Source organism: Hypanus sabinus, chromosome X1 (assembly GCF_030144855.1).
Source record: "Hypanus sabinus isolate sHypSab1 chromosome X1, sHypSab1.hap1, whole genome shotgun sequence".
Taxonomy (NCBI): domain Eukaryota; kingdom Metazoa; phylum Chordata; class Chondrichthyes; order Myliobatiformes; family Dasyatidae; genus Hypanus; species Hypanus sabinus.
The window spans coordinates 303,129-329,257 of record NC_082738.1 but is presented as its reverse complement, the minus strand read 5'-3'; the positions used below and the strand labels follow the sequence as shown (position 1 = coordinate 329,257).

General features: G+C 40.6%; 1 protein-coding gene across 1 annotated transcript in view; it reads left to right on the top strand.

Annotated features, from left to right (window-relative positions):
- The window catches only part of adam11 (ADAM metallopeptidase domain 11), a 365,266-nt gene that overhangs the window by 181,551 nt on the left and 157,586 nt on the right, over window positions 1-26,129 (top strand). The window contains exon 14 of the mRNA XM_059955670.1: window positions 24,762-24,813. Coding sequence (XP_059811653.1) covers window positions 24,762-24,813 — 52 coding nt within the window. The remainder of the gene's footprint in view (window positions 1-24,761; window positions 24,814-26,129) is intronic.

Below are 26,129 nucleotides of genomic sequence, written 5' to 3'. Positions count from 1 at the left end.
AGTGCAATGCTCCTTGTGTGGGATGTGGAAAGGCAGGGAGTCCTCCAGTTTGGGTGTCTTAAGTGATGATAGAAAGGACATATCTACCTGAGGTGCGGGACACAGGATCTGAGTGACAGTCAGGAAGGGGAAAGGGGTTAAGAAGTCAGTGCAGAGTACTCCTGTGGCCATCCCCCTCATCAATCGATATATCACTTTGGATACTGTTGGGGAAGTTGACCTATCAGAGGAGAGTCACAGTGGTCAGGTCTCTGGTACTGAGTCTGCCTATGTGACTCAGAAGGGAAGGGGGAAGAAGAGGCACACTGTGGTGACTCAGAATTCATCAGTTAGGGGAATGGTTATGTTCTGTGGATGAGAATGAGATTCCTGCATGGTATGTTACCTCCTGCGTACCAGGGTCTGGGATATCTCAGATTGAGTCCTCAGCCTTCTTAAATGGGAGGGTGAAGTTGTGGTCCATGTAAGTACCAGTGACAGGGGTAGGATGAATGATGAGGTTCTGCATCGGGAGTTCTGGGATTTAGGTGCTAAGTTAAAGGACAGGACTCCAGGGTTGTGATCACAGGATTACTACCCATGCCCTGTGCTAGTGATGTCAGAACTAGGAAGATTATACAACTTAATACGTAGCTAAAGTTTGTGTAGGAGGGAAGGCATAAGATTTCTGGGTCATTTGGCTCTCTTCCAGGGAAGGTGGGACCTATACATAATGGACAGTTTGCACCTGAACTGTAGAGGGGCTAATATCTAGCAGGAAGGTTTGTTAATGCTGCATGGTGGGGGTTAAACTAGAATTACTGGGGGATTGGAACCAGCATGCCAGAAAAGTTAGTGGAGAGGTTGTAGACGCAGATGTTGGTAAGACCTCAGACAAATTTAGGAATTGAAAGGTTGAGCAGAGTGTGACAAAATCGAAAAGGGAGAGAAAGTTAAAATATCTGAGTTGCAAAGGGACTTAGGAGTCCTTGTGCAGGATTCCCTAAAGGTTAATATTCAGGTTGAGTTTGTGGTGAGGAAGGCAAATGTAATGTTAGCATTCATTTCAAGAGGACTAGAATATAGAAACAGAAAATAGGTGCAGGAGTAGGCCATTCGGCCCTTTAAACCTGCACCACCATTCAGTATGATCATGGCTGATCATCCAACTTTGAACCCTGTACCTGCTTTCTCTCCATACCCCATAGAAACACAGAAAATAGGTGCAAGAGTAGGCCTTTCGGCCCTTTGAGCCTGCACCGCCATAAAAGCAAGTACGTAATGTTGAAATTTATAAAGCACTGGTGAGGCTTCACTTAGAGTATTGTGAACAGTTTTGGTCCTCTTATCATAGAAAGGATGTGCTGAAACTGGAGAGGTTCAAATGAGGTTCACGAAAATGATTACAGGATTGAATGGCTTGTCATATGAAGAGTATCTAATGACTCTTGGCCTGTATTCATTAGAATTCAGAAGAATGAGGGGTGACCTTATTGAAACTTTTTGAATGCTGAAATGCCTTGATAGAGTGGATGTGGAGAGGATGTTTCCTGTGGTGGGAGAGTCTAAGAACAGAAGACACAGCCTCAGAATAGAGGGGCATCCTCTTAGAAATGACATGAAGAAGATTTTTTTTCTGCCAGCGAGTGGTGAATATGTGGAATTCTTTACCACAGGCAGCTGTGAAGGCCAAGTCTTGATGTTTATTTAAGGCAGAGGGTGATAGATTCTTGATTGGTCAGTGCATGAAGGAATATGGGGAGAAGTCAGGAGACTGGGGCTGAGAGGAACAATGAGCCGTGATGAAACGGTGGAGCAGACACAATAGGCTAAATGGCCTAATTCTGTTGGTCTTACGGTCTTCTGTACACCCATATGAAATCTGCTCTCAATCTTCTGCATTCTGACCTATTCAACCTTTCCTTATAGCTCAGGTCCTCCAGACCTGGCAACATTCTTGTAAATTTCCTCTGTACTCTTGCAACCTATTCAACCTTTCTTACTCTATATATGCCTCACCGATGTCTTATACAACTTCAAAATAACATCCCATTGTCTGTACTCAATACATTGATTTATGAAATCCAATGTGCCAAAAGCTTTCTTTATGACCCTATCTATCCGTGACAGCACTTTCAATGAATTATGTTCCTGTACTCCCAGATCCCTTTCTTCTACCACACTCTTTAGTGCCCTACAATTTACTGTGTAAGACTTACCCTGGTTGGTTCTACCAAAGCGAAAAACTTCGCACTTGTTCGCATTAAATTCCATTTTCCATTTTTCAGTCCTTTTTTCCAGCTGATGCAGATCCCTCTGCAAGCCATAATAGCCTTTCTCACTGTCCACTACATCTCCAATCTTGGTGTCATCCACAAATTTGGTGATCCGGTTCATTATATTATCACCCACATCATTGATATAGATGACAAACAACAAAAGACCCAGCACTGATCCCTGCAGCGCACCACATGTCACAGGCCTCAATCAGAGAGGCAACCCTGTACTAACACTCCCTGGCTTCTCCCATAAAGCCAACGTCTAATCCAATTAACTGCTGAGTGACTGAACCTTCTTGACCAGTCTCCCATGTGAGACTTTGTCAAATGCCTTACTAAAGTCCATATAGACAACATCCACCTCCTTGCCTTTATCCTCATTCCTGGTAACTTCCTCAAAAAACTCTATATGATTGGTTAGACATGAGACACCACTCACAAAGCCATGCTGACTAACCTCAATCAGTCCATGTCTATCCAAATGCTTATATATCTGGTTCCGTAGAAAACCTTCCAATAATTTTCCCACTACTGATGTCAGACTCACAGGCCTATCATTTCCTGGTTTATGCTTAGAGCCTTTATTAAACAATGGAACAACATTTGCTATCCTCCAGACCTCTGGTACCTCTCCCGTCGCTAAGGACATTTAAAATATTTCTTCTGGGGCCCTGGCAATTTCTGCACTTGCCTCCCGTAGGGTCCAAGGGAACTCCTTGTCAGGCCCTCAGGAATTATTCACCCCGATTTGCCTCAGGGTAGCAATACCTCCTTCTCTGTAATCTGTATAGGATCCATGAAGTTGATGCCACTTTGCCTCACTTCTATAGATTCTGTATCTGTCTCCCAAGTAAATACAGGTGCAAAGAATGCAATTAAGATCATCCCCATCTATTTTGACTCCACACATGGATTACCATTCTGGTCTTCCAAGTTTTGTCCCTTGCAATCCTTTTCCCTCTTCACGTATCTACAGAACCTTCAGGATTCTCCTTTACCCTGAATGCTAGAGCAACTTCCTGTCTTCTTTTAACCTCCTTGATTTCTTTCTCAAGTGTTCTCTTGCATTTCTTGTACTCCATAAGCACCCTATTTACTCCTACCTGCTTATACCTGCTGTGCACCTCCTTTATTCTCTTAACCAGGGACTCAACATCTTTTGAAAACCATGTTTGCCAACCCTTGTTATCTTTACCTTTTATACTAACAGGCACATGCAAGCTTTGTACTCTCAAAATTTCATTTTTGAAAGCCTCCAAATTTCCACAAGACCATAAGATATAGAAGCAGAATTAGGCCATTTGGCCTATTGACTCTGCCTTATATATACATAAAGACGGCCTCCACAGCTTCCTGTGGCAAAGAATTCCTCAGGTTCACCAACCTCTGGCTAAATAAATTCCTCATCATCTCCTTTCTAAATTGGATGTTCCTCTCTTTTGAGGCTATGTCCTCTGGTCTTAGATTCTCCCACCATAGGAAACATCCTCTCCACATCCACTCTATCAAGGCCTTTCACCATTGGAAGGTTTCAATGAGGCCTCCCCTCCCCCTTCTGAATTCCAGTGACTGCAAGCCCAGAGGTCTCCCAAGACCCTCCGCACCTCTGCTTTTTGTTTTCTTTCCATTTAGAGAAGAGTCAGCCCTTTCATTTCTTCTACCAAAGTGCATGACCATACACTACCTGACACTGTATTCCATTTGCCAATCTTTGCCCTTTCTCTTCATCTGTCTAAGTCCTTCTGTATTCTCTCTACTTCATCAAAACTACCTGCCTCTCCACCTATCTTCATATTGTCTGCAAACTTTGCAATAAAGCCAACAATCCATCATCCAAATCATTGACATATAATGTAAAAAGTATCAGTCCCAACACAGACCCCTGTGGAACACCATTAGTCACGGGTAGCCAGTCAGAAAAGGTTCCCTTTATTCCCATTCTTTACCTCCTGCCAATCAGCCACTGTTTTATCCACACCTAATCAATCTTGTATTAACATGGGCTCCTAGCTTGTTATTCAGCCTCATGTGTGGCACCTTTTCAAAAGCCTTCTGAATATCCAAGTACACAACATCAACCAATTCTCCGTTGTCTATCCTGCTTGCTATTTTTTCAAAGAATTCCAACAGATTTTTTAGGCAAGATTTTCCCTTGAGGAAACCATACTGACTATGGCCTATTTCATCATGTGCCTCCAAGTACCTTGAGACCTCATCCTTAATAATTGACTCCAGCATCTTCCCGACCACTGAGGTCAGACTTACTGGCCTATAATTTCCTTCCTTCTACCTCTCTCTCTTCAGTGAAGTTTCCAGTCTTCCGGAACCATTAAAGAATCTAGTGATTCTTGAAATATCATTACTAATGCATCCATGGTTTCTTCAGCCACCTTTTTCAGAGCCCTGGGATATACACCATCTGGTTCAGTTGAATAATCTACTTTCATACCTCTCAATTTCCCAAGAACCTTCCCTCCAGTAATGGTAACTTCACGTTTCATGACCCTTGACACCTGGAACTTCTACTATAGTGATAGTGTCTTCCACAATGAAGGCTGATTCAGAATACTTATCAGTTCATCTGTCATTTTCTTATTCTTCATTACTACCTCTCCAGCATTGTTTTCTCAGCAGTCCAATCTCCACTCTTACCTCTCTTTTACATCTAATGTATCTCAAGAAACTTCTGGTATCTTTAATATTATTGGCTACCTTACTTTCATATTCCATCTTTACCTTCTTAATGTTTTTAGATGCCTTCTGGTGTTTTTTAAAAGTTTCCCAATCCTATGATTTCCCACTAAATTTTGCTCTATTATATGCCCTCTCTTTGGCTTTTATGTTGGCTTTGACTTCTCTTGTTAGCCACAGTTGTGTCATCTTGCCTTCAGAATCTTTTTCTTCTTTGGGCTGTATATATACTGCCTCTTCTGAATTGCTTCCAGGAATTCCAGCCATTGCTGCTTTTCTATCATCCCTGCCAGTGTTCTTTTCCAATCAATTCTAGCCAGCTCCTCTCTCATGCCTCTGTAATTCCCTTTACTCCACAAAAATACTGATACATCTGACTTTAGTTTCTCCTTCTTAAATTTCAGGGTGAATTTGATCATATTATGATCATTTGTCCCTTTGGTTCTTTAGCTCCCCAATCAATTCTGGTTCATTGCACCATTCCCAATTCAGAATAGCTGATCCTCTAGTATGCTCAACCACAAGCTACTCTAAAAAGCCATCTCGTTAGCATTCTAGAAAATCCCCCTCCTGTAACCAATACCAATCTGATTTTCCCAATCTCCCTGCCTATTGTAATCCTCCATGACTATTGTAACATTGCCCTTTTGGCACGCCTCTAGAACACTTTTGTCAGATAACAGCCCGTCCCAATCCACACTTGCCAGAACTTTTCTGATACCATCAAAATTGGCCTTTCTCCAATTTGGACCATAGACTATAAGACATAGAAACAGAATTTGGCCACTCAGCCCATCGAGTCTGCTCTGCCATTCAATCATGGCTGATCCTTTTTTCTCCTGTCAGCCTCACTCCCTGGCCTTTAGAATCTTTCTTTATCAATATTTTTATTAATTTTCACATAGAAGAATACAGAGTTCATGAGGATATATATTATGAATCAAAAAAAGATAGAATAGTACTGAATACATTATATTTAAATCACAGTTGCAATCTCAGTACCCTATATTCATAATCAAACACGTACATTAATTAAATTGTAATTTGAATTGTAATAATTCTATTATAAAAAAAGAATCTAAACCCACTACCAAAGTAGAAGCTATATGGTAAAGAAAGTGAGCCAGAAAAAAATCCTTATCACATATTGATTTATGTTATTAGCCAACATCTGTACTTTAACACCAAATCAAAGGTTTTGAAAGTAGTTCAAGAATAGTCCCCACAATGGTTAGAATCAGAAATTGAACAATGGATCCTCTCTAAATTTAAGCATGACGTAACATCACGTAACCATTGAGCATGAGCAGGCGGAGCAACATCCATCCATTTAAGCAACACTGCCCTCCTGGCTATAAGAGAAATAAAAGCCGATAGTGTATATGCAAATCAGCTGTCTCCAAAGTTATGCCTTTTTCTCCAATAATACCAAGCAAGGCAGTCAAAGGGTTAGGCTTAAAATTTACTTTAAGAAGTACAGAAAATGTTTGGAATACCTCCTGCCAGTATTTTTCAAGACTCTGACATGTCCAAAACGTATGGATTAGAGAAGCCTCTCCGTTGTTACATCTATCGCAATAGGGAGATATATCCGGATAAAAACAAGATAGCTTGTCTTTGGACATGTGGGCCCTGTGGACCACATTAAATTGTAGGAGGGAGTGGCGAGCACGTAGTAATGAAGTGTTAACCAATTTAAAACTTTCGTTCCAAGTCTCCTCAGAAATTGAAATCTGTAAATCTTGTTCCCAGGCATTTTTAATTTTGTCTCTTATTCCCAACAACATACCATAAATATTGGATATTGAGCCATTATGAAAAGGTTTCAAATTAGAAATTATATCTAATAAGTTCTTATCAGGACTCATAGGAAATGTATGTAATTTAGATCACAGAAAGTCTCTAACTTTTAGATATCGAAAAAGTGGGTGTTTGGTAAGCTATATTTAGCTGACAGTTGCTCAAATGAAAAGAGACTTCCTCCAACAAACAGATCCTGGAAGCATTTAATACTCAATCTATCCCATTCTTTAAAAACTACATCGGTCGTAGAAGGTTTAAAAAAAAACAATTAGAAAAAAATGGGACTAGAAAAGAGAAAATCTCGATAAACCAAAGTATATTCTAAATTGTAACCAAATCCTCAGAGTATGTTTAACTACTAAATTGTCAGTTAGTTTATTTAAAGACATTGTAAGTGAGGATCCAAGAACAGAAATAATAGAAAAAATTTTAACAGAGTTAGCTTCTAAAGAGAACCATACTAGACAGTCCTCATGGTTAATGTAATATGACCAAAACGTAAGATTTCATATATTGACTGCCCAGTAATAAAACCTAAAATTGGGTAAAGCTAAACCTCCATTCTTTTTAACTTTGTGAAAGTGAACCTTATTTAATGGAGAATGTTTGTTTTTCCATATATATGAAGATAGAATTGAATCAAGAGAATCAAAAAAGGACTTAGGAATTAAAACGGGTAAGGCCTGAAAAAGGCATATAAATTTAGGCAGGATATTCATTTTAATAAAGTTAATTCGACCAATCAACAATAGACCAGTTTCATAGTGCCCTTTTCACATAATTCAATAAAGTAAAGCTTTCTTTAAGTAGGTGTTTATAATTCTTAGTAATTATTACAACCAAATAGGTAAATTGATTTCTTACAAATTTAAAAGGAAGGTTAGTATTAATTGATACCAGATTATTCAAGAGGAAAAGTTCACTCTTATGTAAATTCAATTTATCCTGAAAACTGGCTAAAATGGGAGTAAAGAAAGCATAGGAGGTAACAAGGTCTCAACGTTAAAAATAAAAGGCAATGGATCATCAACATAGAGAGAAACTTTGTGGGTAGTACCTCTCCTTAAAATACCAGTGATATCAGTAGATTTTCGAAAAGCAATAGCTAAGGGTTCTAAAGCCAGATCAAAGAGCAAAGGGCTCAAAGGACATCCTTGTCTGGTTCCACGTTGGAGGTTTAGAATTCTGAAAATTAGTAAGAACCCGAGCAGAAGGAGATAAATAAAGTAATTTAATACATTGAATGAAATTGGGCCCAAAGTTAAATATTTCTAAGGTTTTAAATAAATAGTTCCATTGAACCCAATCAAAAGCCTTCTCAGCATCTAGAGATATCATGCATTCCAATATCTCCTTAGAAGGAGAATACATAACATTCAGTAAACATCAAATATTAAAATGGAATAGCGATTTTTAATAAATTCAGTCTGATCATCAGATATGAAAGATGGAAAATATTTTCAAGTCTACAAGCCAAAACTTTGGATAGAATTTTAGTATCAACATTAAGTAAAGAAATTGGTCTATATGAAGAGCATTCAGTTGGGTTCTTACTTTTTTAAGAATAAGCAAAATGGAAGCTTCCTAAAAAGATTATGGCAGCCTAGCCAACTTAAAGGAATCTGAAAAGACAGAATATATATGAGGTCTGAGCAATGAGGAAAAAGCCTTGTAAAATTCTCCAGAAAATCCATTAGGACCCACAGTATTCACGGAGTGCAATGAACATACAGCCTCAGCAATTTCCTCATAAGAAATAGATTGATCCAACTGCTTTCAATTATTAACAGAAAGTACAGGGGTGTTTAATTGGTCTACAAAAATTATTCATTGCAGTATTATCTTTAGGAGAGTCAAAACTATAAAGTTTAGAATAAAATTCTCTGAAGGAATCATTTCTTTCTATATGATCAGTTGTCCTATCACCATCAACTTTACAAATTTCTTTAATTTGCCATTTAGCTATAAAGGTTTTTAATTGGTTAGCCAATAATTTACCTGTTTTGTTTCCGTGAATATAGAATTGACTTTTTTCTTTTAGGATTTGACTTTCGATTGGATATGTTAAAAGAAGATCATATTTAGTTTTAATTTCAACATGTCTTTTATATAAAGCAGATTCTGGAGCCAAAGCATATTTTTGGATTAATTGTTTCAACTGATTAGCTAAATCAATTCTTTTTCTATTAGCTTTTTTCTTAACACTGGCAGTGTAAGAAATAGTTTGTCCTCTAATATAGGCCTTAAAAGCATCCCATATAATAAGACTAGAAGACTCTTCCAGAATATTCTCTTCAAAAAAAAGAATAATTTCTCTCTCCAGAAACTTTAAAAAATCCTTATCAGATAGCAAAGTTAGATTAAAATGCCAAAATCTGTTTATTTGAGGGAGACCAGGAAGGTTTAAAGAGCATGATCTGAAACAGCAATCTCTTTATATTCCCAGGATCGAATTAATGGAATCATTTGACTATCAATAAAAAAAATCAATCCTGGAATACATATGGTGAATATGGGAAAAAAATGAGTACTCCCTAACTTCTGGATGTAAAAAAACGCGAAACATCAACAATACCGCATTTCAGTAGGAAAAATTTAATAAATAAAGCTGATTTGTTAAGGGTAGCTGGTTTGGAAGATGACTGATCTAAAACTGAATCTAACCAGCAATTAAAGTCTCCTCCCTAAACTAATGAATAAAAACTCAAATTTGGCACGAGTGAAAAAAACGCTCAAAGAATCCTGGGTCATCTATATTTGGGGCATACAGATTAGCAAATACAATTAATTTATTATCTAATTTTCTTAACACTATAACAAAACACCTATTAATATCAGACACTACTTTATATTGAACAAAAGGAACAGTATTATCAAAAAAGATTGAAATTCCCCTAGATTTAGCTCGAAAAGAAGAAAGAAAATGTAGCTCTTTCAATCGGCTAAAAAGGCATGGATTGTCACAAACATTAGTTTCTTGTAAAAAAATAATTGGGACCTTAAGTTTTTTAATATAGGCAAAAATCTTATTCCATTTCACAGGGTGATTTAACCCTTTCACGTTGACTAAGTAAATTAATAGTTTGATCCATTTTAATACTATTTAAAAGAAAGGTTAAGATAATGACCATGCTGGAATGCATATTAAAACCAGACATCAAACCTTGACATAAGGTAACCAAGCAACAGATTTGCCTGAGAACCCAATACAGCTTCCCCCCCCCCCCCCGCTTCCTCCCAAAGCCAGAAAGCCAGCCAATAGATAGCCGGCAGCTAATACTAATAACGTCATCCCTCCAAAAAAATCGTACTGATTTAGCTCCAATCTATATCAAGATTAGCTGCATTCCAGCCTAGACAAAACAGCAGAGAGAAAAAAACTTAAACCTCATACCAAAAACACAGAGATTAATTATTGCAATTTCAATATGATAAAATAATAAATACCCATACTAAGCCTTATTAATAGAGAAAAAACCTCAAAAAATATGTGGAATATAAAATATCAAACAAAATATCATGCCTCCCACTTTCCAAGTACAACTGTCCCAATCCACAATTGCCAGATCAATTCTGATACCATCAAAATCGGTTTTCCTCCAATTTAGAATCTCAACCCACAGACCAATCCTATCTTTTTGCATATTTACTTTGAAAATAAGGACATTGTGATCACTGGATGCAACGTGTTCCTCTACACAAACTTCTGTCACCTGCCCTGTCTCATTCCCTAATAGCATATCCAGTATTGCATGCTCTCTCATTGGGACTTCTACGTTCTGATGAAGGAAACTTTCCTGAACACATTTGACAAGCTCTTTCCTATCTCGTCCTTTTACAGAATAGGATTCCCACTCAGTATGTGGAAAGGTAAATCACCTACTATAACAACCTTATGTTTTGGGCAGCAGTCTGTGATCTCTTTACAAATTTGTGAGAATTTCCTCCTCTTTTTACCCCTCCTGCTCTGTCACGTCTAAAACAATGGAACCCTAGAATATTGAGCTGCCAGTCCTGTCCCTCCTAAAACCAAGTTTCACTAATGGCTACAACATCATATTTCCAGGTGTTGATCCATGCCCTAAACTCATCTGTCTTTCCTACGAGACTTCTTGCATTGAAATATAGGCACACCATGCTCAACCTTTTGATTTCTGACTCTGTCTGAGGTCTTACCAATATCTGTGTCCACAACCTCTTCACTAACTGTTTTGGCATTCTGGTTCCCATCCCCCTGCAGCTCTAGTTTAAACCCCACTGTGCAGTGTTAACAAATCTTCCTGCTATGATATTAGTCCCCCTCTAGTTCAGGTGTAAACCATCCTTTCTGTATAGGTCCCATATTCCCTGGAAGAGAGCCAAATGATCAAAAACATGTATGCCCTCCCTCTGCATCAACTCCTTAGCCATATATTAAACTGTATAATCTTCCTAGTTCTGGCCTCACTAGCACGTGGCATGGGTAGCAATCCTGAGATCACAACCCTGGTGATCCTGCCCTTTAACCTAGCACCTAACTCCGTGAACTCCCTATGCAGAACCTCTTCATTCTTCTTACCCATGCCATTTGTACCAACATGGACCATGACCTCTGGCTGCTCACCCTCTCACATAAGAATGCTGAGGACTCGATCCATGATGTCCCAGAATCTGGCACCTGGAGGCAACATATCATCCGGGAATCTCATTCTTGCCCACAGAACCTCCTTTCTGTTCTCCTATCAAATCTCCTGTTGCCTCTCTCCCCCTTCCCTTCTGAGTCACAGAGCCAGACTCAGCATGAGAGACCCAACCACTGTGATTCTCCTCTGTTAGGTCATTCCCCCCTAACAGTATCCAAAGTTGAGGGGTGTGGCCACAGGAGTACTCTGCACTGGCTCCTTAACCCCTTTCCCCTTCCTGACTGTCACCCAGTTTCCTATATCCAGCACCTCAGCTGTAACTACCTCTCTATATGTCCTGTATATCACCCCCTCAGCCTCCTGAATGATCTGGAGTTCATCCAGTTCCAGCTCCAACTCCTTAACGCAGATTGTTAGAAGCTGCAGCTGGATGCACTTCTCACAGTTGTAGTCACCTAGGCCACTGGAGGTTTCCCTGACTTCCCACATCCTGTAAGAGGGGCATTCAGCTATCCCACCTGGCATCTCTACTGTCCCAGCTAAGCAGATATAAAGAATGGGAAAAAACATAACCTAGAGCTCTACTTTTCTTTGTTTGCTCTGACTAAAGCCTCTCTTTGCTGAAGCCTCGAAGAGCTCAAGATCACACTCTGACTCTGTCCACTAGAACTATGGTCTTTGCATTTTCCCCTGACTAATCAGTCCTAAATGTGGATTGGTCAGTGGTCAAAGCTGCCATTTTCTCCTCAACATTTTAGGTTGAGACTGTCATCCGGTCTTAAGTCTTCAATACTCACATTAAACAAAAATCTATGACTCTCAATGTTCAATGTTCAATTGATTGAACAATATCCTGCGGTGCTTTGGCAGGATAAATTAGAGGGCTCGTCTAGGGAGGCTATTTGGGCGGAATTGAGGAATGGGAAAGGTGTAGTAACACTTATAGGGGTGTATTATAGACCACCTAATTGGGAGTGAGAATTGGAGGAGCAAATTTGAAAGGAGATAGCAGATATTTGTAGTAAGCACAAGGTTGTGATTGTGGGAGATTTTAATTTTCCACACATAGACTGGGAAGCCCATTCTGTAAAAGGGCTGGATGGTTTGGAGTTTGTAAAATGTGTGCAGGATAGTTTTTTGCAGCAATACATAGAGGTACCAACTAGAGAAGGGACAGTGTTGGCTCTCCTGTTAGGGTATGAAATAGGTCAGGTGACGGAGGTATGCGTTGGGGAGCACTTCGGGTCCAGTGATCACAATGCCATTAGTTTCAATATAATTATGGAGAAGGATAGGTCTGGACCCAGGGTTGAGATTCTTGTTTGGAGAAAGGCTAACTTTGAGGAGACGCAAAAAGATTTAGAAGGAGTGGATTGGGACAATTTGTTTTATGGGAAGAATGTAATAGAGAAATGGGGGTCATTTAAAGGTGAAATTTTGAGGGTACAGAATCTTTATGTTTCTGTTAGGTTGAAAGGAAAGGTTAAATGTTTGAGAGAGCCATGGTTTTCAAGGGATATTGGAAACTTGGTTCAGAACAGAAAGAGATCTACAATAAATATAGACAGCATGGAGTAAACAAAGTGCTTGAGGAATATAAATAATGTAAAAAGAATCTTAAGAAAGAAATTAAAAAAGCTAAAAGAAGATGAGGTTGCTTTGGCAAGTAAGGTGAAAATAAATCCAAAGGGTTTCTACAGTTATATTAATAGCAAAAGGATAGTGAGGGATAAAATTGGTCCCTTAGAGAATCAGAGTGGACAGCTATGTGTGGAGCCAAAAGAGATGGGGGAGATTTTGAACAATTCTTCTTCCATATTCACTAAGGAGAAGGATATTGAATTGTGTAAGGTAAGGGAAACAAGTAGGGTAGTTGTGGAAACTTTGATGATTAAAGAGGAGGAAGTACTGGCACTTTTAAGGAATATAAAAGTAGATAAGTCTCCGGATCCTGACAGGATTTTCACTAGGACCTTGAGGGAAGTTAGTGTAGAAATAGCAGGGGCTCTGACAGAAATATTTCAAATGTCATTAGAAACAGGGATGGTGCCGGAGGATTGGCGTATTGCTCATGTGGTTCCATTGTTTAAAAATGGTTCTAGAAGGAAGCCTAGCAATTATAGACCTGTCAGTTTGACATCAGTGGTGGGTAAATCAATGGAAAGTATTCTTAGAGATGGTATATATAATTATCTGGATAAACAGGGTCTGATTAGGAATAGTCAACATGGATTTGTGCGTGGAAGGTCACGTTTGACAAATCTTATTGAATTTTTTGAAGAGGTTATGAGGAAAGTTGACAAGGGTAAAGCAGTGGATGTTGTCTATATGGACTTCAGTAAGGCCTTTGACAAGGTTCCGCACGGAAGGTTAGTAAAGAAGGTCCAATCGTTAGGTATTAATATTGAAGTAGTAAAATGGAATCAACAGTGGTTGGATGGGAGATGCCAGGGAGTAGTGGTGGATAACTGTTTGTCAGGTTGGAGGCTGTTGACTAGTGGTGTGCCTCAGGGATCTGTACTGGGTCCAATGTTGTTTGTCATATACATTAATGATCTGGATGATGGGGTGGTAAATTGGATTAGTAAGTACGCAGATGATACTAAGATAGGTGGCATTGTGGATAATGAAGTAGTTTTTCAAAGCTTGCAGAGAGATTTAGGCCAGTTAGAAGAGTGGGCTGAAAGATGGCAGATGAAGTTTAATGCTGATAAGTGTGAGATGCTACATTTTGGTAGGACTAATCAAAATAGGACATACATGGTAAATGGCAGGGCATTGAGGAATGCAGTAGAACAGAGTGATCTTGGAATAATGGTGCATAGTTCCCTGAAGGTGGAATCTCATGTGGATAGGGTGGTGAAGAAAGCTTTTGGTACGCTGGCCTTTATAAATCAGAGCATTGAGTATAGGAGTTGGGATGTAATGTTAAAATTGTACAATTGTTCTGGTCACTGAATTATAGGAAAGATGTCAACAAAATAGAAAGAGTACAGAGGAGATTTACTAGAATATTACCTGAGTTTCAGCACCTAAGTTACAGAGAAAGGTTCAACAAGTTAGGTCTTTATTCTTTGGAGCGTAGAAGGTTGAGGAGATCTTGATAGAGGTATTTAAAATTATGAGGGGGATAGATAGAGTTGACGTGGATAGGCTTTTTCCATTGAGAGTAGGGGAGATTCAAACAAGAGGACATGAGTTGAGAGTTAGGAGGCAAAAGTTGAGGGGTAACACAAGGGGGAACTTCTTTACTCAGAGAGTGGTAGCTGTGTGGAATGAGCTTCCAGTAGAAGTGGTAGAGGCATGTTCAATATTGTCATTTTTAAAAAATTGGATAGGTATATGGACAGGAAAGGAATAGAGGGTTATGGACTGAGTGCAGGTTGGTGGGACTAGGTGAGATTACGCGTTTGTCACGGACTAGGGGCCGAGATGGCCTGTTTCCATGCTGTAATTGTTATATGGTTATAGATTACCAGGTCCAACTGCTTTTACCTTTTTACCACACTTTATGCTTAAAAATTGTAAGATTTTGACCCATGTTCTGGACTCTCACAGCAGAGACAGTGATTTATTTCTTTTATACACCAAATTCTTTATCCTCTGAAACACTTCATAGAAACATAGAAACATAGAAAACCTACAGCACAACACAGGCCCTTCAGCCCACAAAGCTGCACCAAACATGTCCCTACCTTAGAACTACCAAGGCTTTACCCATAACCCTCTATTTTTCTAATCTCCATGTATCCATCCAGGAGTCTCTTAAAAGACCCTATCGTTTCTGCTGCCACCACTGCTTCCGGCAGCCCATTCCACACGCTCACCACTCTCTGCATAAAAAACTTACCCCTGACATCTCCTCTGTACCTACTTCCAAGCACCTTAAAACTATGCCCTCACGAGCTAGCCATTTTAGCCCTGGGAAAAAGCCTCTGACTATCCACACAATCAATGCCTCTCTTCATCTTATATACCTCTATCAGCTCATCTCTCATCCTCCGTCGCTCCAAGGAGAAAAGGCCGAGTTCACTCAACCTATTCTCATAAGACATGCTCCCCAATCCAGGTAACATCCTTGTAAATCTCCTCTGTAGTCATTCTATAATTTCCAGATCCTTCCTGTAGTGAGGTGACCAGAACTGAGCACAGTACTCCAAGTGGGGTCTGACCAGGGTCCTATATAGCTGTAACGTTACTTCTCAGCTCTTAAACTTAATCCCATGGTTGATGAAGGCCAATGCACCGTATGTTTTCCTAACCACAGAGTCAACCTGCATATCAGCTTTGAGTATCCTATGGACTCAGACAGTTGTAGTATTTTGCCATTTGAGTATTTCTTCATTTTTTGAATACACATGTCCTGAACCTTCCTCATTTTCCCCAGAAACTTACACCATTGTTCTGCCAGCAACTCCTTCCAATTTACTTTGGCCAACTCACTCCATTGAAATACTGCTACGTCAGACTTTACTTTCTCCTTATCAAATTTCAAGTTGAACTCAATCATATTGTGATCACTGCCTCCTAAGGGTTCTTTTACCTTAAGTTCCCCAATCACCTCCGGTTCATTATATAACACCCAATTCAGTATAGCTGATCCCCCAATTGGCTCAACAACAAACTGCTCCAAAAAGCCATCTCTTAGGCGTTCAACAGACTCACTCTTGAGATCCATTTCCAACCTGATTTTCCCAATTGAACTGCATGTTGAAATCTCCAATAACTATCATAACATTGTTCCTTTGACTTGCCTTTTCTATTTCCTGTTGTAATCTTTGGTCCATGTCCCAGCTACTATTGGGAGGCCTGCATTTTACTGTCATCAGGGTCCCTTTTACCCTTGCAGTTTCTTCACTCAACCCACAGGGATTCAACATCTTCCAATCATATGTCACATCTTTCTATTGATTGATACCATTTTTTACCAGCAGAACCATGCCAGCTCCTCTGCCTACCTTCCTATCCCTCTAATATAATGTGTAACCTTGGACATTCAGCACCCAACTACAACCACCCTTTAGCCATGATTCAGTGATGGCCACAATATCATACCTGGCAATCTGTAATATGCAACAAGATCATCCACTTTATTTCTTATACTTTGTGCATTGAGATTTTACACTTTGAGTACTGTATTTGCTCCCATTTTTGATTCTGCATCTCTAATGTACTGATACTCACCCTGCTGGCTGCAATTATGTCCTATCATCTGCCTGCCCTTCCTGACAGTCTGACTGCAAGCTATCTCTGCTTTTTAACCATCTTCCCTTTCCTGAGTCCCTACACTCCAGTTCCCACACCCCTGCCAAGTTAGTTTAAACCCTCCCCAACAGCTCTAACAAACCTGTCTGTGAGAATATTGGTCCCCCTCAGGTTCAGGTGCAACCTGTCACTTTTGAATAGGTCATACCTCTCCCAGAAGAAATCTCAATGATCCAAGAACCTGAAGCCCTACCCCCTGCACCAGCTTCTCATCTGCCAAATCAGCCTGTTTCTACCCTCACTGGCACATGGCACAGACAGCAATCCAGAAATTACTACCCGGGAGATCCTGCTTCTTAGCTTTCTGCCTAGCTCTCTAAAATCTCTTCTCAGGACTTCTTTGTTTTGCCTTCCTATGGCACTGTTAGCAATATGTCCCAAGACATCTAGCTGCTCTCCCTCCCTCTCCAAAACGTTGTGGTCTCAGTGGGCCAAGCAACTTTTGTGGAGGTAGGAAGATTTCCAGATAATTGTGTATTATTGGAATTTTTGGTGTGCTGGGAAACATTTCCTGGACCACTTGATTATCAGTTTCCATGTTGCTTATCGTTCATTTGAAATTGAGGCATATTTGTCCAAATTTCCCGATTTAAGAACTAGGGATCCTGCATAATTGAAAAGTCAAAGTCAAAGTCAAGTCAAGTCGCTTTTTATTGTCATTTGGACCATAAACTGCTGGTACAGTACTCAGTAAAAATGAAACAATGTTCCTCCAGGACCATGGTGCTACATGAACCAACACAAAACTACACTAGACTACAGACCTACACAGGACTATGTAAAGTGCACAAAACAGTGCAGTACAAGGTAAAAGAAGTCATACTCTGCTTTGAATTGTTCTAAACTTCAGTCTGCAGGTTAACTTATTGCACCCTCAGTCAATACCAACCACAGTTACTAAACAAAAACATTCCAGAAATCAATTCTAGCCAGCTAGACTTTTACAAAAGCTGAAAAGCTGATTGAAATGCAGAACCTGGTCATTTTCCTTACACTAATATAAGAGAATAAAACCATAAGATATTGGAGCAGAACTAGGCCACTTGGCCCATCGAGCCTGCTCCATCATTTCATCATGGCCGATCCATTTTCCATCTCAGCCCCAATCTCCTGCCTTGTCCCTTCATGCCCTGACAAATCAAGAATCTAGAAAACTCTGCCTTAAATATACCCAATGACTTGGACTTCGCAGCAGCCTGTGGCAACAAATTCCACAGAATCATCAATCTCTGGCTAAAACAATTCCTCCTAATTTCAGACTAAAAGGACTCCCCTCTATTTTGAGGCTATGTTCTTTGGTTTTAGACTCCCCCACTGTCGGAAACATCCTCTGCAGCTCCACTGTTTTGAGGACTTGCAACGTTTGACAGGTTTCAATGAGGTCACCCCTCATTTTTCTGAATTCTAGTGAATGCAAGCCCAGATACAGCAAATGCTCTTCATGTAGCCTTTCAATCCCGGAATTATTTTCATGAACCTCCTTTGAACCCTCTCCAAAGTCAGTGTATTCTTTCTTAGGTGAGGGGCCCAAAACTGCTCACGGTACACCAGGTGAGGCCTCACCAGTGCTTTATAAAACCTCAACATTACATCCTTGCTTTTATAGTCTACTCCTCCTGAAATGAATGCTAACATTGTATTTGCCTTTCTCACCATCAGCTCAACCTGCAAATTAACTTTACCGCACAAGGACTCCCAAGTCCTTTTCCACCTCAGCTTTTTGAATTTCAGCTGTATTTAGAAAATACTGTACCCTTTTATTTCTTCTACCAAAGTGCATGACCATACACTTCTCGACACTGTATTCCATCTGCCACTTCTTTGCCCATTCTGCTAATCTGTGTAAGTCCTTCTCTAACCTCTCTACTTCCTCAGAACTGCCTGCCCCTCCACCTATCTTTGTATCAGCTGCAAACTTTGCCACAAAGCTATCAACTCCATCATCCAAGTCATTGACATATAACATAATAAGAAGTGGTCCTAACACAGACCAACGTGTAATACCACTAGTTACTGGCAACCAACCAGAAAAGGCTCCTACTCTTTGCCTCCTGACAATCAGCCACTGCTTTATCCATGCCAGAATCTTTCCTGTAAGCAGCTTCATGTGTGGTATCTTGTCAAAGTCCTTCTGAATATCCAAGTACACAACATCAATCAATTCTCCTGTCTATCCTGCTTGTTATTTCTTCAAAGAGTGCTAACAGATTGGTCAGGCAAGACTTTCCCTTGAGGAAACCATGCTGACCAAGGAGTATTTTATCAGGTGCTTCTCAAAACCACGTCCTTAACAATCAATTCCCAACATCTTCCCAACCACTGAGGTCAGACTAACTGGCCTCTAATTTCCATTCTTCTACCTCCTTCACTTCTTGAAGAGTGGAATGACCTTTGCAGTTTTCCATTCCTGCGGAACCATGCCAGGATCTGTTGATTTTTGAAAGATTATTACTAACCCCTCCACAATCTCTTCAGCCACCTCCTTGAGAACCCAAGGGTATAGACTGCCTGGTCCAGGTGACTTTATCTACTATCAGATCTTTCAGTTTCCCAAGAACCTTTTCCCTAGTAACTGGCAACTTCACATACTTCTGATACCTGACACCTGGAACTTCCACCATACTGCTACTGTCTTCTACGGTAAAGACTGATACAAAATACTTATTCAGTTTTTCCGCCTTTTTTTTGTCCCCCATTACTACCTCTCCAACATCATTTTCCAGTGGTCCAATATTCACTCTTGCCTCTCTTTTACACTTCATGTATCAGAAGAAATTTTTGACTAGCTTACCATGGTTTTCCAACTTTTCCTTCTTAATGACTTTTTTAGTTGCCTTCTGTTGGCTTTTAAAAACTTACCAATCCTTGAACTTCCTACTAATTTGTGCCCTATTCTATGCCCTGTCTTTGGCTTTGACTTCTCTTTTTAGCCGCGGTGGTGTCACCTTGCCTTTAGATTACTTCTTCCTCTTTAGGATGTATATGTCCTGTGCCTTCTGAATTGCTTCCAGAAATTACAGCCAATGATGATCTTCAGTCATTCCTGTCAGTATTCTTTTCCAATCAATTGTGACCTCCTCCTCTCTCATACCTCTGTAATTCCCCTTTATTCCACTGTAATACTGACACATCTGACTTTAGCTTCTCCTTCTCAAATTGCAGGGTGAATTCAATCATATTATATGATATTCTATATCCTAAGGATTCTTTTACTGTAAGCTCTCTACTCAATTTTGATTCATTGCAGAACACCCAATCCAGAATAGCTGACCCCATTGTAGGCTCAACCATGAGCTGCTCCAAAAAGCCATCTCATAGGGATTCTAGAAACTGCACCTCCTGGAATCCAGTACCAACATGGTTTTCCTAATCTGCCTGCATATTGAAGTCTGCCATGACTATTGTAACCTTGCCCTTTTGGGTTGCATATTCTATCTCCCATTGTAATTTGTAACCCACTTCCTTACTGCTGTTTGGGGGTCTGATTACAACTCCCATCAGGGTCTTTCTACCCTTGCAGGGTCCTCAGCTCTATCCACAATGATTCAATACCTTCCAACCCTATGTCACCTTTTTCTAATGATTTGTTTTCATTTTACCAACAGAGCCTCACCAATCCCTCTGCCTATCTGTCTGTCCTTTAAATACAATAGACATTAAGATCTCAGCTATATTTTTCTTTCAGCTACATTTCAGTGATGCCCACAACTTCATACCTGCCAATCTGTAACTGTGCTACAAATTCATCTACCCTCTTCCATATACTGCATGCACTCAAAGAAAACAACTTCAATCCTGTATTAACCCTTCTCAATTTTGTCCATCTTTTACATTTCATCCTATCCTGTTGATTGCAATCATCATCAGCTTCACCTTGCTAGCAAACCTGGTCGTAGGGATAATGGTCCTCCTCAGATTCAGGTGTAACCTGTCCCTTTTGCACGTTCCCCAGAAGTAATCCCAATAATCCATAAATCTGAACCACTGCCCCCTGCGCCAGTTTCTCAGCCATGCATTTACCTGCCAAATCATCCTATTCTTACCCTTACTGGTGTGCAGTATGGACAGCAATCAAGAGGTTACTACCCTGGTGGTTCTTTTTTTTTTCAGCTCTTTATATAGCTCCTTAAAATCTCTCTTCAGGACCTCCTCATTTTTCCTACCTACATCATTGGTGCCAATATGTACCTAAACCTCAGGCTGCTCAACCTCTCCCTTTAGAATGCTGTGGACTCAATCCAAGAAATCCCTGATCCTGGCATGTGGGAGGCAACATACAGCACTTTTATTGCTCTACAACATTGAATCACTGTGGATTTAATTTGGCTTTTTTAACACAGATCAACGGAAAAAGACTCTTCCATGTCAAAGTGAAACAGACTTCTACAAAGTGATCTAAATTAATCACAAATATAAAATGCAAAATAATTGATTGCATAAGTATATTCATCCCCTTTACTGGAGCAAATCATCACTGGTGCAGCCAATTGGTTTTAAAGGTCACATAATTAATGTGTCTTAGCTATATAAAAACCTGTATGCAGTCAAGGTGTTTCAAATGATTGTAATAAAAATATAGCTGTATCTGGATGATCCAACTGCTGATGAGTCAGTATCCAGACAAAAATTATACCATGAAGACAAAAGAGTACTCCAAGCAACTCCAAGTGTCTCCTTGGAGCGACGGAGGATGAGAGGTGACCTGATAGAGGTGTATAAGATGATGAGAGGCATTGATCATGTGGATTGTCAGAGGCTTTTTCCCAGGGCTGAAATGGTTAGCACAAAAGGACACAGGCTTAAGGTGCTGGGGAGTAGGTACAGAGGAGATGTCAGGGGTACGTTTTTCACTCAGAGAGTGGTGAGTGCGTGGAATGGACTGCCGGCAATGGTGGTGGAAGTGGATACGATAGGAACTTTTAGATAGGTACATGGAGCTTAGTAAAATAGAGGGCTGTGGGTAACCCTAGTAATTTCTAAGGTTGGGACATGTTCGGCACAACTTTGTGGGCTGAAGGGCCTCTATTGTGCTGTAGGTTTTCTATGTTTCTACGAAAAGGTTTTTGAAAAGTGCAAGTCAGGACATGGCTTTGTCAAAGGCAGGTTGTGCCTTACGAGCCTGATTGAATTTTTTGAGGATGTGACGAAACACATTTATGAAGGTAGGGCAGTAGATGAGGTGTATATGGATTTCAGCAAGGCATTTGATAATGTACCCCATGCAAGGCTTATTGAGAAAGTAAGGACCCATGGGATCCAAGAGGACATTGCTTTGTGGATTCAGAATTGAGTTGCCCAGAGAAGGCTAAGAGTGGTTGTAAATGGGTCATACTCGGCATGGAGGTCGGTGACCAGTGGTGTGCCTCAGGGATCTGTTCTGGGACCCCTTCTCTTTGTGATTTTTATAAATGACCTGGATGAGGAAGTGGAGGGATGGGTTTGTAAATTTGGTGATGACACAAAGTTTGGGGGTGTTGTGGATAGTATGGAGGGCTGTCAGAGGTTACAACAGGACATTGATAGGATACAAAATTCGGCTAAGAAGTGGCAGATCGAGTTCAACCCAGATAAGTGTGAAGTGGTTCATTTTGGTAGGTCAAACATGATGGCAGAATATGGTATTAATAGTAAGACTCTTGGCAGTGTGGAGGATCAGAGGGATCTTGGGGTCTGAGTCCATAGGACACTCAAAGCTGCTGCGCAGGTTGACTCTGTGGTTAGAAAAGCATATGTTGCATTGGCCTTCATCAACCTTGGGATTGAGTTTAAGAGCCGAGAGGTAATGTTGCAGCTATATAGGACCCTGGTCAGACCCCACTTGGAGTACTGTGCTCAATTCTGGTCGCCTCACTACAGGAAGGATATGGAAGCCATAGAAAGGGTGCGGAGGAGATTTACAAGGATGTTGCCTGGGTTGGGGAGCATGTCTTATGAGAATAGGTTGAGTGAACTTGGCGTTTTTTCCTTGGAGTAATGAAGGATGAGAGATGACCTGATAGAGGTGTATAAGATGAAGAGTGGCATTGATTGTGTAGATAGTCAGAGGCCTTTTCCCAGGGCTGAAATGGTTAGCATGAGAGGCACAGTTTTAAGGTGTTTGGAAGTAGGTACAGAGGAGATGTCAGGGGTAAGTTTTTTACGCAAAGAATGGAATGGGCTGCTGGCGATGGTGATGGAGGTGGATACGATTGGATCTTTTAAGAGACTCCTGGATAGGTGTATGGAGCTTAGAAAAATAGAGAGCTATGGGTAACCCTAGGTAATTTCTAAAGTAAGTACATGTTTGGCACAGCATTGTGGGCTGAAGGGCCTGTATTGTGCTGTAGTTTTTCTATGTTTCTGTGTTTCCCATGGTGTGTGAGTCTTGGGCAAGGGGGCACAGCCTCTGGATAGAGGGGTTTCCTTTAAAACAGAGATACGGGAAAATTGCTTTCACCAGAGGTTGTTGAATTTGTTGAATTTGTTACCACAGGCAGCTGTGAAGGCCAGATCATTGGGTGTATTTAAGGCAGAGCTTGATTGGTTCTTGATTGGACATGGCATCACCGGTTATGGAGAGAAGGCCGGGGAATGGGGCTGAGGAGAAGAATAAAGGATCAGCCATGATTGAATGGCAGAGCAGACTTGACAGGCCAAATGGTCTAATTCTGTTCCTTTGTCTTATGGTCTAACTCTGGAGGAGTTACCAGCTTCAGTGGTTGAAATGGGAGAGTCTACGCATACAACAACTGTTGCCTGGGTGCTTCACCAGTTGCAGCTTTATGGGAGAGTGGCAAAGAGAAAGCCACTGTTGAAAAAACTTACATGAAATCTCAGCTGGAGTTTGCCAGAAGGCATATGGGGGACTCTGAAGTCAGCTGGAAGAAGGTTTTCTGGTCTGATGAAACCACAATTGAGCTTTTTGGCCATCAGTCTAAATGCTATGTTTGGCATAACTCAAACACCACACATCTTCAAAAACACACCATCCCTATCATGAAGCATGATGGTGGCTGCATCATGCTGTGTGGATGCTTCACTGTAGCAGGCCCTAGAAGGCTTGTGAAGCTTGAGGGTAAAATGAATACAGCAAAATACAGGGAAATCCTGGAGGAAAACCTGATGTAATCTGCAAGGGAACTGCAACTTGGGAGAAGATTTGTTTTCCAGCAAGACAATGATCCCAAGCATAGAGCCAAAGCTACACAGGAATGGCTTAAAAGCAACGAAGTTAATATCCTGGAGTGGCCAGGTCAGAGTCCTGACCTCAATCCAATTGAAAATTTGTGGCTGGACTTGAAAATGGCTGTTCACTCACGAACCCCATGCAATTTGACAGAGCTTGAGCAGTTTTGCAAAGAAGAATGGGGAAAAATTGCAGTGTCCAGATGTGCAAAGCTGATAGAGACCTATCCACACAGACTCAAGACTGTAATTGCTCCAAAGCTGCACCTAATAAATATGGATTTGAAGGGGATGAGTAATTATGCAATCAATTGTTAGAAATTTGTTTTCACTTTGACATGAGTCATTTCTGTTGATCAGTGTCAGAAAAGCCAAATCAAATCCAATGTGATTCAATGTTGAAAAACTTCCAATTGGTAAATACTTATTATAGGCACTGTATCCTCCAGGCGTCTATCGTGCCTGTAGAATCTTGTCTCTGTTCCTCTGACTGTGGAATCTCCTATCACCACTGCAGTTCTCTTCACCCTTTTCTCTTCTGAGCCACAGCAGCAGACTCAGTGTCAGAGATCAGTTCACTGTAGCTTCCCCGGTAGGTCATTCCCCCACAATATTATCTAAAGTTGTGTACTTAGTATTGAAGGGAACAGCCACAGGAGTACTGGCTGCTCATTTCCCTTCCTTCCCCTGACAGACACACAGTTACCTGTCTCCTACAGTCTGGGGTGACTACTTCCCTGTGGTCCTACCTAAAACTAATCTGCCAAACTTCCTCTCCAACATATTGGAGGACTGGAAATTTGCTGAATGCCCGATAAAGGATAAAACACCATCAGCTTTCAGAATCATCTCTGCAATAGGATGTTTCACAGATGATGTGATATATGTATATATGATTCTGAATGTCCTATCCATTGCACATGTACTCCAAATATTTTCCATCTTTTTTCATTCACAGATAATTGTCGGTGCACTGATGTCTGGTTTGGTTGTATAATGGAGGATACAGGGTAAGATGAAGAATGTAGCTCATTATATCTTTTGAAAGATACATATCATACAATTGGCTGGTAGGAGACTACATTTATAAAACACAGGTTAGGCTAGAGTGTCCTATCCAATGCAGACTCCACACTTTGCGGAGGATGCCCAGGCCTTGAGAATGTACAGAGAGTCTTTACTTGATTGGTACTTTGGATGAAGAACTCCTGTTAGAAGGAGATTGAGGAACTGATTTCCTCTTTAGAGGAAAGAAGATTAAGGGAAGATTTAAGATCTTGGAGAATTTTGATGGAGTAAGTATGGAACATTTATTTTATCCCAGTGGCAAAATGGTCAACAGCTTAATGATTTACTACAACCAGCAGTGGAACCAGAAGAAAAACAGTATGCTCACTTAACTGTTTGTTTTTAAATAGCGTAATTTAAAGAAGTTGGGGGCAAGTACCAAAGTTGGCAATATTTGGGCATCACTAGCAAGGCTATCATTTACGGTTTGTCCTTGTGAGGTGGCTGTGAATTCCATCACTGAACTGCTGTCATTGCTGTGGTAAAGATAGACAAATGAGCTGCTGGATTTAAACACAATAGCAATGTGGCTTTAAGAAATGATCATTCAAGAGGTGGTGGTCCCATGTACTGTACCTGAAACCCTTGTCCCCTTCTTCATGATTAAAGTTGTGGTTTTGGGAAGTGCTACTGAAGTAATCAAGATGAATAACTGTTGTGCATTTGTGGACAGTACAAGAAGAGAATGTATGTTTCGAGAGGTGGAAGAGGGTTCCTTTGTCTTGGATGGTCCTGAGCTTCTTCAGCATTATTGGAGCTGTATTCATCTAGTGGAAGATATCCATCATGCTCCATATTTGTGCCTTGTAGATGGTGGATTAGATCATAGGTAGTCAGACTCTCTTCTTGAATATTGTCAAGACCTGACAGCATTGTAGTGCAGATGTTATTTTGCTGCTTTTCCACTCATGTTCAAAAGTCATCTAAACCTTGCTGCAGGCAGACCTTAACAGCTTCGCTTGTGGACTAGTTGGGAATGAAAGAGAATATTGTTTACTCAGCAGCAAACATCCCCACTTCCAACCTTCTGTTGCAGTGGTGAAACAACTGAGGCTTAGGCCACTGCCCTGAGCAGCTCTCAAAATGGTGTAGCCTAGGTGAATAACAGCTATGCATTTTAGAGTTGGTACACATTGCACTTAAGGCAGATTTGATAGCTTTGTTCATCATCACATCCTGGGTTGAGAAGATTCAGCTCCAACAAGGACATCCATCTTCCTGTGTGGGGGTGGGGGTGGGTTATGACTGCTTTCCCCTT